We start from the raw sequence: 14,343 nt of genomic DNA on the forward strand, positions 1-14,343 counted from the left end.
GGGTGGGATGTGTCTGAGATACCTGATCACATCTATGAGTAATGTGCATGGTGTCCTGCGGGGGTGGGACGTGTCTGGGATACCTGATCACATCTATGAGTAATGTGCATGGTGTCCTGCGGGGGTGGGACGTGTCTGGGATACCTGATCACATCTATGAGTAATGTGCATGGCGTCCGACGGGGGTGGGACGTGTCTGGGACACCTGATCACATCTATGAGTAATGTGCATGGCTTCCTGCAGGAGTGGGATATGTCCGGGATACATGATCACTTCTGTGAGTATTGTGCATGGCGTTCTGCGGGGGTGGGACGTGTCTGAGATACCTGATCACATCTATGAGTAATGTGCTTGGTGTCCTGCGGGGGCGGGACGTGTCCGGGATACCTGATCACATCTATGAGTAATGTGCATGGCGTCATGCGGGGGTGGGACGTGTCCAGATACCTAATCACATCTATGAGTAATGTGCATGGTGTCCTGCGGGGAGGGACGTGTCCGGGATACCTGATCACATCTATGAGTAATGTGCATGGCGTCCTGCGGAGGTGGGACGTGTCCAGATACCTAATCACATCTATGAGTAATGTGCATGGCGTCCTGCGGGGGTGGGACGTGTCTGGGACACCTGATCACATCTATGAGTAATGTGCATTACGTATTGCAGTATTGGGACGTGTCCGGGATACCTGATCACATCTATGAGTAATGTGCATGGTGTCCTGCGGGGAGGGACGTGTCCGGGATACCTGATCACATGTATGAGTAATGTGCATGGCGTCCTGCAGGGAGGGACGTGTCCAGATACCTGATCACATCTAAGAGTAATGTGCATGGCATCCAGCGGGGGTGGGACTTGTCTGGGATACCTGATCACATCTATGAGTAATGTGCATGGCGTCCTGCGGGGGTGGGACGTGTCCAGATACCTAATCACATCTATGAGTAATGTGCATGGCATCCTGCGGGGGTGGGACGTGTCTGGGACACCTGATCACATCTATGAGTAATGTGCATGGTGTCCTGCGGGGAGGGACGTGTCTGGGACACCTGATCACATCTATGAGTATTGTGCATGGCGTCCTGCGGGGGTGGGGTGTGTCCAGATACCTGATCACATCTATGAGTAATGTGCATGGCGTTCTGCGGGGAGGGACGTGTCCGGGATACGTGATCACTTCTGTGAGTAATGTGCATGGCGTCCTGGTGGGACGTGTTCAGATACCTGATCACATCTATGAGTAATGTGCATGGCGTCCTGCGGGGGTGGGACGTGTCCAGATTCCTAATCACATCTATGAGTAATGTGCATGGTGTTCTGCGGGGGTGGGACGTGTCCAGGATACCTGATCACATCAGTGAGTAATATGCGTGGCATCCTGCAGGGGTGAGATGTGCACGGGATACCTGCTCACATCTATGAGTAATGTGCATGGTGTCCTGCGGGGGTGGGACGTGTCCGGGATACATGATCACTTTTGTGAGTAATGTGCATGGCGTCCTGCGGGGGTGGGACGTGTCCAGATACCTAATCACATCTATGAGTAATGTGCATGGTGTCCTGCGGGGGTGGGACGTGTCCAGGTACCTAATCACATCTATGAGTAATGTGCATTGCATATTGCAGTGTTGGGACGTGTCCGGGATACCGGATCACATCTATGAGTAATGTGCATGGCGTCCTGCGGGGAGGGATGTGTCCAGATACCTGATCACATCTATGAGTAATGTGCATGGCATCCTGCGGAGGTGGGACGTGTCCAGATACCTAATCACATCTATGAGTAATGTGTATGGTGTACTGCGGGGAGGGACGTGTCCGGGATGCCTGATCACATCTATGAGTAATGTGCATGGCGTCCTGCGGGGGTGGGACGTATCCAGATACCTAATCACATCTATGAGTAATGTGCATGGCGTCCGGCGGGGGTGGGACGTGTCCGGGATACATGATCACTTCTGTGAGTAATGTGCATGGCGTCCTGCGGGGAGGGACGTGTCCGGGATACGTGATCACATCTATGAGTAATGTGCATGGTGTCCTGCGGGGAGGGACGTGTCCGGGATACCTGATCACATCTATGAGTAATGTGCATGGCGTCCTGCGGGGGTGGGACGTGTCTGGGACACCTGATCACATCTATGTGTAATGTGCATGGTGTCCTGCGGGGAGGGACGTGTCCGGGATACATGATCACTTCTGTGAGTAATGTGCACGGCGTCCTGCGGGGGTGGGACGTGTCCGGGACACCTGATCACATCTATGAGTAATGTGCATGGTGTCCTGCGGGGAGGGACGTGTCCGGGATACCTGATCACATCTATGAGTAATGTGCATGGTGTCCTGCGGGGAGGGACGTGTCCGGGATACCTGATCACATCTATGAGTAATGTGCATGGCGTCCTGCGGGAGTGGGATATGTCCGGGATACATGATCACTTCTGTGAGTAATGTGCATGGCGTTCTGCGGGGAGGGACGTGTCCGGGACACCTGATCACATCTATGAGTAATGTGCATGGTGTCCTGCAGGGGTGGGACGTGTCTGGGATACCTGATCACATCTATGAGTAATGTGCATGGCGTCCTGCGGGGGTGGGACGTGTCCAGATATCTAATCACATCTATGAGTAATGTGCATGGCGTCCTGCGGGGGTGGGACGTGTCTGAGATACCTGATCACATCTATGAGTAATGTGCATGGTGTCCTGCGGGGGTGGGACGTGTCTGGGATACCTGATCACATCTATGAGTAATGTGCATGGTGTCCTGCGGGGAGGGATGTGTCCGGGATACCTGATCACATCTATGAGTAATGTGCATGGCGTCCGGCGGGGGTGGGACGTGTCTGGGACACCTGATCACATCTATGAGTAATGTGCATGGCTTCCTGCAGGAGTGGGATATGTCCGGGATACATGATCACTTCTGTGAGTATTGTGCATGGCGTTCTGCGGGGGTGGGACGTGTCTGAGATACCTGATCACATCTATGAGTAATGTGCATGGTGTCCTGCGGGGGTGGGACGTGTCCGGGATACCTGATCACATCTATGTGTAATGTGCACGGCGTCCTGCGGGGGTGGGACGTGTCCGGGACACCTGATCACATCTATGAGTAATGTGCATGGTGTCCTGCGGGGAGGGACGTGTCCGGGATACCTGATCACATCTATGAGTAATGTGCATGGTGTCCTGCGGGGAGGGACGTGTCCGGGATACCTGATCACATCTATGAGTAATGTGCATGGTGTCCTGCGGGGGTGGGACGTGTCCAGATACCTAATCACATCTATGAGTAATGTGCATGGCGTCCTGCGGGGGTGGGATGTGTCTGAGATACCTGATCACATCTATGAGTAATGTGCATGGTGTCCTGCGGGGGTGGGACGTGTCTGGGATACCTGATCACATCTATGAGTAATGTGCATGGTGTCCTGCGGGGGTGGGACGTGTCTGGGATACCTGATCACATCTATGAGTAATGTGCATGGCGTCCGACGGGGGTGGGACGTGTCTGGGACACCTGATCACATCTATGAGTAATGTGCATGGCTTCCTGCAGGAGTGGGATATGTCCGGGATACATGATCACTTCTGTGAGTATTGTGCATGGCGTTCTGCGGGGGTGGGACGTGTCTGAGATACCTGATCACATCTATGAGTAATGTGCTTGGTGTCCTGCGGGGGCGGGACGTGTCCGGGATACCTGATCACATCTATGAGTAATGTGCATGGTGTCCTGCGGGGGTGGGACGTGTCCGGGATACCTGATCACATCTATGAGTAATGTGCATGGCGTCCGGCGGGGGTGGGACGTGTCTGGGACACCTGATCACATCTATGAGTAATGTGCATGGCTTCCTGCAGGAGTGGGATATGTCCGGGATACATGATCACTTCTGTGAGTAATGTGCATAGCGTCCTGTGGGGGTGGGACGTGTCTGAGATACCTGATCACATCTATGAGTAATGTGCATGGTGTCCTGCGGGGGTGGGACGTGTCTGAGATACCTGATCACATCTATGAGTAATGTGCATGGTGTCCTGCGGGGGTGGGGTGTGTCCAGATACCTGATCACATCTATGAGTAATGTGCATGGCGTCCTGCGGGGAGGGACGTGTCTGGGACACCTGATCACATCTATGAGTAATGTGCATGGTGTCCTGCGGGGGTGGGGTGTGTCCAGATACCTGATCACATCTATGAGTAATGTGCATGGCGTCCTGCGGGGAGGGACGTGTCTGGGACACCTGATCACATCTATGAGTAATGTGCATGGCGTCCTGCGGGGGTGGGACGTGTCCAGATACCTAATCACATCTATGAGTAATGTGCATGGCGTCCTGCGGGGGTGGGATGTGTCTGAGATACCTGATCACATCTATGAGTAATGTGCATGGTGTCCTGCGGGGGTGGGACGTGTCTGGGATACCTGATCACATCTATGAGTAATGTGCATGGTGTCCTGCGGGGGTGGGACGTGTCTGGGATACCTGATCACATCTATGAGTAATGTGCATGGCGTCCGACGGGGGTGGGACGTGTCTGGGACACCTGATCACATCTATGAGTAATGTGCATGGCTTCCTGCAGGAGTGGGATATGTCCGGGATACATGATCACTTCTGTGAGTATTGTGCATGGCGTTCTGCGGGGGTGGGACGTGTCTGAGATACCTGATCACATCTATGAGTAATGTGCATGGTGTCCTGCGGGGGCGGGACGTGTCCGGGATACCTGATCACATCTATGAGTAATGTGCATGGTGTCCTGCGGGGGTGGGACGTGTCCGGGATACCTGATCACATCTATGAGTAATGTGCATGGCGTCCGGCGGGGGTGGGACGTGTCTGGGACACCTGATCACATCTATGAGTAATGTGCATGGCTTCCTGCAGGAGTGGGATATGTCCGGGATACATGATCACTTCTGTGAGTAATGTGCATAGCGTCCTGCGGGGGTGGGACGTGTCTGAGATACCTGATCACATCTATGAGTAATGTGCATGGTGTCCTGCGGGGGTGGGACGTGTCTGAGATACCTGATCACATCTATGAGTAATGTGCATGGTGTCCTGCGGGGGTGGGGTGTGTCCAGATACCTGATCACATCTATGAGTAATGTGCATGGCGTCCTGCGGGGAGGGACGTGTCTGGGACACCTGATCACATCTATGAGTAATGTGCATGGCGTCCTGTGGGGATGGGACGTGTCCGGATACCTGATCACATCTATGAGTGATGTGCATGGCATCCTGCGGGGGTGGGACGTGTCTGGGATACTTGCACTTCATGGAATCCTGATTCCTTCTGTCGTCCTGCAATCCTTCTTCTTGGCAACGTGACTTCATTGTTTTGTGGCCAAATATTTGCAGTTTGCCGGAGATGCGATTTCACAATTGTTAGGCAGCTCCTCTCCTCAGTGCTCTGCGGACGCTGAGTTCTGCATTAACCTCTATGTGAGGCTGGAGGACAGTGGCATCTTCTCTACAGATTCATTATTGGACGCTCAGATCCGCGTTTCATAAAGTGACCGAATACAAAGAATCTGACCGAGAGATGTCATCTTACTACATGAGAGCGGAGATGTGATTGGCTGCGTCGAGCGACATGTCCTGATGGTTTTTTTTTCTCCTAATCAATAAAGCTGCGATTATTTCAGTCCATCTGTTCTCACATAAATGTATTTTTATGTGCAGGTAAAATTGCGGCAGGAATATGATCTGAAGCTGAAGTCGTTTGCTCCACCGTATGTGAGTAGATCTCGTCTCTCACCAGCAATGTCCTTGGCGGCCGGTATATTTTCATATATAGGGTGCAATTACTAATGCAAAACCTTCAGGGGCCTTCATTTTTCTGGGCTCTTCGCTCACTTGATAGCTGACATGTGCTATGTACGCGACATAAATGCGAGATATAACTTGCATCTTACAGATTGCAGAATAACATGGGAATATAGTGAAAGCTTTGTATCTCTACAGGAAGTGAGGGTGGGGCTTTGTATCTCTACAGGAAGTGAGGGTGGGGCTTTGTATCGCTACAGGAAGTGAGGGTGGGGCTTTGTATCGCTACAGGAAGTGAGGGTGGGGCTTTGTATCGCTACAGGAAGTGAGGGTGGGGCTTTGTATCTCTACAGGAAGTGAGGGTGGGGCTTTGTATCTCTACAGGAAGTGAGGGTGGGGCTTTGTACCGCTACAGGAAGTGAGGGTGGGGCTTTGTACCGCTACAGGAAGTGAGGGTGGGGCTTTGTATCTCCACAGGAAGTGAGGGTGGGGCTTTGTATCTCTACAGGAAGTGAGGGTGGGGCTTTGTATCTCTACAGGAAGTGAGGGTGGGGCTTTGTATCTCCACAGGAAGTGAGGGTGGGGCTTTGTATCTCTACAGGAAGTGAGGGTGGGGCTTTGTATCTCCACAGGAAGTAAGGGTGGGGCTTTGTACCTCTACAGGAAGTGAGGGTGGGGCTTTGTACCTCTACAGGAAGTGAGGGTGGGGCTTTGTATCTCTACAGGAAGTAAGGGTGGAGCACTGTACCGCTACAGGAATTGGAGGGTGGGGCTTTGTACCTCTACAGGAAGTGGAGGGTGGAGCTCTGTATCGCTACAGGAATTGAGGGTGGGGCTTTGTACCTCTACAGGAAGTGGGGGTGGAGCTCTGTACCTCTACAGGAAGTGGGGGTGGAGCTCTGTACCTCTACAGGAAGTGGGGGTGGGGCTTTGTATCTCTACAGGAATTGGAGGGTGGGTCTTTGTACCTCTACAGAATGGGGGTGGAGCTTTGTACCACTACAGGAAGTGGGGGTGTGGCTTTTTACATCTACAGGAAGTGGAGGGTGGGGCCTTTTACATCTACAGGAAGTGGGGTGTAGCTTTGTACCGATACAGGAAGGGAGTGGAGCTGTGTATTATCCGGTAACTTTTGTCTTTTGGCTCCGCTCCTGCCCTCTTGTCTGACATACTGCATACAGGCATAACACAAAGGCAGGGTTTTGATTCAGAGCAGGAGAGTAATTGGAAAACAGCAGGATCAATGCAGGCAGGCAACTGAAGGAAAAGAAGTTCCAGCACCTATAGTGCTGGCAGAACGCTGCTGAGGAGACCACTAACAAAATATAGTAGATAGCAAATTATTGAGAAGGACCAGAACAGATCCTGGACATTTTATACTGGTGCCGGAACTTGCCGTGGGGTTGAGGGCAGCAGGTCCGTGCTTTTCTACAGGCTTTGTGTGTAAGGACAGGCACAATCTAACGGATACTTCTAGCAAAAAAAAGTGTTTAATCACAGCTAAGGTGAGCGTACCTGTGACGATCTGTCAGAGATTCCTGGTGTAGGCCCCGTCCTGGGGCTCCTGCTCCGTCCTCCCTCCTCATTGACCAGTGTGCACACTGTAAACTCTGCGTCTCGTTTGGTCTTTTTTTCAGGCTCGTGAACCAGAATTATATCTACTTCCCGGGGACACTTATGAAGGAAGTATATACGGATCCACAATCTCTGCAGAGCAGCGGCATTTTCAGGCCGAGTATTCATCCTCTGAGCAGTCTGAAGCGCGAGCCGAGGCCGTCATCGATGAGAAGACAACGGTTCAGCCCATCCCTGAGAATGATCCCGCCGCGCCCCGACCAGCGCAGGACGGAGTCCGAAGCTTCATATGGAATAAGAAGAGAGGTGACGCTGTGCCGGTCACCAGCCAGATGCAATATCAAGTCCAGATGGAGAGCGGCGCTGTCTTACCTCTGCTCAACGGTATCAGTCACTCGTCTACATGACCAATAGTCAAGGAAACAAATGTATAAATATGCAGAGACAGAGAAACTCTCTTCACAATATCCCTTGCTATCTACTGAGAGTACTTTTTTCCTTTGCCTGTCAGGTTAGCAGCAGGCTTTCCTGAACTGCAGCACCTCCTCCCCTATCACAGCAGGGAGTCTTGGAGCCACAGAGAGAGAAAAGCTGCAGCTGCATCCCCCTCCTCCCCTCTCACAGCAAGCAGTCTCAGAGCCACAGAGAGAGAAGCTGCAGCTGCATCCCCCTCCTCCCCTCTCACAGCATGCAGTCTCAGAGCCACAGAGAGAAGCTGCAGCTGCATCCCCCTCCTCCCCTCTCACCGCACGCAGTCTCAGAGCCACAGAGAGAGAAGCTGCAGCTACATCCCCCTCCTCCCCTCTCACAGCATGCAGTCTCAGAGCCACAGAGAGAAGCTGCAGCTGCATCCCCCTCCTCCCCTCTCACAGCAAGCAGTCTCAGAGCCACAGAGAGAGAAGCTGCAGCTGCATCCCCCTCCTCCACCCTCACAGCAAGCAGTCTCAGAGCCACAGAGAGAAGCTGCAGCTGCATCCCCCTCCTCCCCTCTCACCGCACGCAGTCTCAGAGCCACAGAGAGAGAAGCTGCAGCTACATCCCCCTCCTCCCCTCTCACAGCATGCAGTCTCAGAGCCACAGAGAGAGAAGATGCAGCTGCTTCCCCCTCCTCCCCTCTCACCGCACGCAGTCTCAGAGCCACAGAGAAGCTGCAGCTACATCCCCCTCCTCCCCTCTCACAGCATGCAGTCTCAGAGCCACAGAGAGAGAAGATGCAGCTGCATCCCCCTCTTCTCTCACAGCATGCAATCTCCGAGCCACAGAGAAAAGCTGCAGCTGCATCCCCCTCCTCCCCTCTCACAGCAAACAGTCTCAGAGCCACAGAGAGAGAAGCTGCAGCTGCATCCCCCTCCTCCCCTCTCACAGCAAGCAGTCTCAGAGCCACAGAGAGAAGCTGCAGATGCTTCCCCCTCCTTCCCTCTCACCGCATGCAGTCTCAGAGCCACAGAGAAAGAAGCTGCAGCTACATCCCCCTCCTCCCCTCTCACAGCATGCAATCTCAGAGCCACAGAGAGAGATTGTGGATTCCCTCCTGGGAGCAGAACCCGACCGGTCACAACGCAAGTGGTATAAGCGGCAGATTTATGGAAACGCTTTCTTATCTATTGCAGCCAATCACAGCACAGCAGAAAACAAACGCTTCCCTGTGATTGGTTGCAAGGAGCCACAAATACAGTTTTATAAAAGAGTTTGTATGAAGCCCTGGCTCCGGGCTCCCTCCGATCACTGATACTCCGTGTCTCCCACTTGTTTTATTTATAGAAAGGAAACATTTGTACAAGAAAATCCTGCAAACCGGGGATCAAGGGACGAGCGCCATCAGGTAACCGGAGGTTGTGGATGGGATATTGCTGGGCCGGTGATGACGCGTTCACTCGGGTTATGTGCAGCCCGAGGGCCATATTAATCAGTTGCATTTTTATTTTGCCACTTTTCTATTTTATTTTGTTTTACTTGCTGATGTTTTTAGTTTCTTGGCACATGCAGTTCAGGAATTTTGCACAAAGTAAAAAAAATGGTGTTTTTTTGTTTAAAACATTTTTGCAATTTCTCAGTGCGTAAAGACCGACGTGTTATAAAATGCCGCCAGAATTACTGAATTGCATAAAATCACTGCAGAGGCGGCTCCAGTATATTTGCTATGAATTTTGCGGCTTTTTGAAAAGTCACAAATAATGAATCAGATAAAAACATCTGGGAACCTGAAACTTCACAGACTGAGGTCCGAGAGCTGTCTGATTATTTCGTTCTCACATCCATAGACTGGAATTGACGAGTTTAATCTGTGACTGACCCCCTTCTCCAGGTGATTGACAGGTCTCACAGGTACATACATGGTAGAAACCTGCCAATCAGCTGGAGCAGGGCAGGGAGAAGCCGGCGTGGGCGGCACCGGACTAGTCAGGTCTCGGGTCCTGGGCAGCTTTTCATACTGTGTTTTCCTGAACCACCGCAGCATTTCAGAGACACAAACCTGGCTGCCATGGCGGAGCTGCACTCTGATTCACGGTGCGCGTGGCTCGGGCATTATCAGCTAATGGATGACTGTGCCGGGAGTCAGACCCCACTGATGTTCAGGGGCCGTGTGGAGCTCCATGTGTTCATCCCTGTCGCCAGCGGTGCGGTAGCTTCTGTCCATTGCATACACCATCCTAGTGGGGAAAACAGACCCACAGACACAGCCCGGTGGCTCAGTGGTTAGCGCTGTCCCACCAAGGACAACATCTGCAAGGAGTTTGTATGTTCTCCCTGTGTTTGTGTGGGTTTCCTCCGGGAACTCTGGTTTCCTCCCACATTCCAAAGACATACTGATAGGGAATTCAGATTGTGAGCCCCATTGGGGACAGTGATGAAAATGTGTGCAAACTGTAAAGCGTTGCGGAATATGTTAGCGCTATATAAAAATAAAGATTATTATTATTACCAGGACAGTATTTACTGCATTTTTTTCCTAACGGACCATGGCTGGAAAATCGCCCATGTGCACGTCAGCTGTACACTGATTCATGTGATGTCTGTGAGCGCACACGAACCGGCCCCGGACCAAACACACCAATCTGAACGAGGCTTAAAGTGTGTGAAAAGTTTGTGAATGTTTCTGTAATTGAGTTTCCCATGGGAAAAAGACCCGTCACATAGAACACCCTGTGTCTCTTGTCTGTACATCCTGTGATCCAAGCGTCTTTGGCCTGTACGTCCCGTGTTCTCTGCGTCTCCTGCCTGTACATCCCGTGTTCTCTGCGTCTTTGGCCTGTACGTCCCGTGTTCCCTGCATCTCTTGCCTGCACGTCCCGTGTTCTCTGCATCTCCTGCCTGCACGTCCCGTGTTCTCTGCATCTCCTGCCTGCACGTCCCGTGTTCTCTGCATCTCCTGCCTGCACGTCCCGTGTTCTCTGCATCTCCTGCCTGCATGTCCCGTGTTCCCTGCGTCGCTTGCCTGCACGTCCCGTGTTCTCTGTGTCTTTGGCCTATATGTCCCGTGTTCTCTGCGTCTCTTGCCTGCACGTCCCGTGTTCTCTGCATCTCCTGCCTGTATGTCCCTTGTTCCCTGCGTCTCTTGCCTGCACGTCCCGTGTTCTCTGCATCTCCTGCCTGTACATCCCGTGTTCCCTGCGTCTCTTGCCTGCACGTCCTGTGTTCTCTGCACCTCCTGCCTGTATGTCCCGTGTTCCCTGCGTCTCTTGCCTGCACGTGCAGTGTTCTCTGCATCTCCTGCCTGTATGTCCCGTGTTCTCTGCGTCTCCTGCCTGTACATCCCGTGTTCCCTGCATCTCATGCCTGCACGTCCTGTGTTCTCTGCATCTCCTGCCTGTATGTCCCGTGTTCCCTGCGTCTCTTGCCTGCACGTCCCGTGTTCTCTGCGTCTCCTGCCTGTATGTCCCGTGTTCTCTGCGTCTCCTGCCTGTATGCCCCGTGTTCCCTGCGTCTCTTGCCTGCACGTGCCGTGTTCTCTGCATCTCCTGCCTGTACATCCCGTGTTCCCTGCGTCTCTTGCCTGTACATCCCGTGTTCCCTGCATCTCTTGCCTGTACATCCCGTGTTCCCTGCGTCTCTTGCCTGCACGTGCCGTGTTCTCTGCATCTCCTGCCTGTACATCCTGTGTTCCCTGCGTCTCTTGCCTGTACATCCCGTGTTCCCTGCGTCTCTTGCCTGTACATCCCGTGTTCCCTGCGTCTCTTGCCTGCACGTCCCGTGTTCTCTGCATCTCCTGCCTGTACATCCCGTGTTCCCTGCGTCTCTTGCCTGCACGTCCTGTGTTCTCTGCATCTCCTGCCTGTATGTCCCGTGTTCCCTGCGTCTCCTGCCTGTACATCCCGTGTTCCCTGCGTCTCATGCCTGCACGTCCTGTGTTCTCTGCATCTCCTGCCTGCACGTCCCGTGTTCCCTGCGTCTCCTGCCTGTACATCCCGTGTTCCCTGCGTCTCTTGCCTGCACGTCCTGTGTTCTCTGCATCTCCTGCCTGTACATCCCGTGTTCCCTGCGTCTCTTGCCTGTACATCCCGTGTTCCCTGCGTCTCTTGCCTGTACATCCCGTGTTCCCTGCGTCTCTTACCTGCACGTCCTGTGTTCTCTGCATCTCCTGCCTGTATGTCCCGTGTTCCCTGCGTCTCTTGCCTGCACGTCCCGTGTTCCCTGCGTCTCTTGCCTGCACGTTCCGTGTTCCCTGCGTCTCTTGCCTGCACGTCCCGTGTTCCCTGCGTCTCTTGCCTGTACATCCCGTGTTCCCTGCGTCTCTTACCTGCACGTCCTGTGTTCTCTGCGTCTCCTGCCTGTACATCCCGTGTTCCCTGCATCTCCTGACTGTATGTCCCGTGTTCTCTGCGTCTCTTGCCTGCACGTCCCGTGTTCTCTGTGTCTCTTGCCTGCACGTCCCGTGTTCCCTGCACGTCCCGTGTTCCCTGCGTCTCTTGCCTGCACGTCCCGTGTTCCCTGCGTCTCTTGCCTGCACGTCCCGTGTTCCCTGCGTCTCTTGCCTGCACGTCCCGTGTTCCCTGCGTCTCTTGCCTGCACGTCCCGTGTTCCCTGCGTCTCTTGCCTGCACGTCCCGTGTTCCCTGCGTCTCTTACCTGCACGTCCCGTGTTCTCTGCGTCTCTTGCCTGCACGTCCCGTGTTCCCTGCGTCTCTTACCTGCACGTCCCGTGTTCCCTGCGTCTCTTGCCTGCACGTCCCGTGTTCCCTGCGTCTCTTGCCTGCACGTACTGGAATATTGTGTCCAGTTTTGGGCACCACATTTTAAAAAAGACATCAACAAACTGGAGCAAGTTCAGAAAAGAGCGACCAGAATGGTGACCGGTCTGCAAACCCTGTCTTATGAGGAAAGGTTGCAGGATTTGGGAATGTTTAGTTTGCAAAAGAGAAGACTGAGAGGAGACTTAATTGCTGTCTACAAATATCTAAAGGGCTGTCACATTGTAGAAGGATCAACTTTATTCTCATTTGCACAAGGAAAGACTAGAAGCAATGGGATGAAACTGAATGGGAGGAGACACAGATTAGATATTAGAAAAAACTTTTTGACAGTTAGAGTGATCAATGAGTGGAACAGGCTGCCACGAGAAGTGGTGAGTTCTCCTTCAATGGAAGTCTTCAAACAGAGGCTGGACAGACATCTGACTGGGATGATTTAGCGAATCCTGCTTTGAGCAGGGGGTTGGACCAGATGGCCCAGGAGGTCCCTTCCAACTCTACAATTCTATGATTCTATGATTCTACGTCCCGTGTTCCCTGCGTCTCTTGCCTGCACGTCCCGTGTTCCCTGCGTCTCTTGCCTGTACGTCCCGTGTTCCCTGCGTCTCTTACCTGCACGTCCTGTGTTCTCTGCGTCTCCTGCCTGTACATCCCGTGTTCCCTGCATCTCCTGACTGTATGTCCCGTGTTCTCTGCGTCTCTTGCCTGCACGTCCCGTGTTCTCTGCGTCTCTTGCCTGCACGTCCCGTGTTCTCTGCATCTCTTGCCTGCACGTCCCGTGTTCCCTGCGTCTCCCACCTCTGATCTATGTTTTACAGTTTGGCGATACTTCTAGACATCGATCAGACTGCGCTCACTACCGGCCTCCTCCGTCCCCACCTCTTCTACCAGATTTCCCAACTATTCAATCTCCGACACTGCGGATTCCTTCACACGGTAAGTGCTGACGATAGAGACTACTGGGATGAAAGCGCGTAGAGGCATAGATGATACTCGTAGTCAGAGATGATGCCCGACAAGTCACCCATATCCACTGTAACCCTGGGGCAGCTATAGGCGCCCACTACCCTCCCCCCATCGATCGCAGGTTTAGGTTCCCTCGGAGGCCTGAGACATGAATGTTCCAAAAAAATAGTTGTTAGTTGTTACAAATACTATAAATAAAGAAAACAAAAGTGTGAATCGCCCAATTCCCCCTCATTTTCCATTAAAGTTAAATCTATAAAAAATATCAATGTCTTACAGTAAATAGTATTATAAATCCTTCTGCCAGGTCTTGGTCACTAAACTCCCCACAAATGCAATAAAAAGTGATCAAAACATTAGATGTACTCTAAAATGTTATCAGTAAGAACCTCGGCGCAATAACAACGTCGGCTCGGTAAGAATCTCGGCTCGGTAAGAATCTCGGCTCGGTAACAACCTCGGCTCGGTAAGAACCGCGGCTCGGTAAGAACCTCGGCTCAGTAAGAACCGCGGCTCAGTAAGAACCTCGGCTCAGTAAGAACCTCGGCTCATCACACAAGTGTGAGAAACGTTACAGGTCTCAGAAAATATCAACACAAAATGAATGAATTTACTTATTTTACAAAGTTTTGGGTTTTGTTTCCATTAAAATAATAAAATTATTTCTCCAAGTTTGGTATCGCCGTAATCGTACGGTCCCAGATAATCCTTTTACCAAGTTAGTTTACCAAGCAATGATGAAGACTGTAAATAAACCCCTAGAATCCATGGTGGGCAGAATATTTATTTGTTGTAATTTGACCTCATTTGGATTCCTTTTCCATGTTC

The 14,343-nt window shown here is 52.4% G+C and overlaps 1 protein-coding gene across 1 annotated transcript in view; it reads left to right on the plus strand.

The window, feature by feature from the left end:
• LOC141048844 (spermatogenesis-associated protein 1-like) overlaps nucleotides 1-14,343 on the plus strand; it is a 53,918-nt gene that overhangs the window by 17,216 nt on the left and 22,359 nt on the right. Inside the window, 5 exon segments of the mRNA XM_073544915.1 lie at nucleotides 5,703-5,756; nucleotides 7,424-7,738; nucleotides 7,741-7,745; nucleotides 9,123-9,183; nucleotides 13,368-13,485. Coding sequence (XP_073401016.1) covers nucleotides 5,703-5,756; nucleotides 7,424-7,738; nucleotides 7,741-7,745; nucleotides 9,123-9,183; nucleotides 13,368-13,485 — 553 coding nt within the window.

This window comes from Dendrobates tinctorius, unplaced genomic scaffold, assembly GCF_039654945.1.
Source record: "Dendrobates tinctorius isolate UK_male_01 unplaced genomic scaffold, ASM3965494v1 ptg000138l, whole genome shotgun sequence".
In the NCBI taxonomy this organism is placed as follows: Eukaryota; Metazoa; Chordata; class Amphibia; order Anura; family Dendrobatidae; genus Dendrobates; species Dendrobates tinctorius.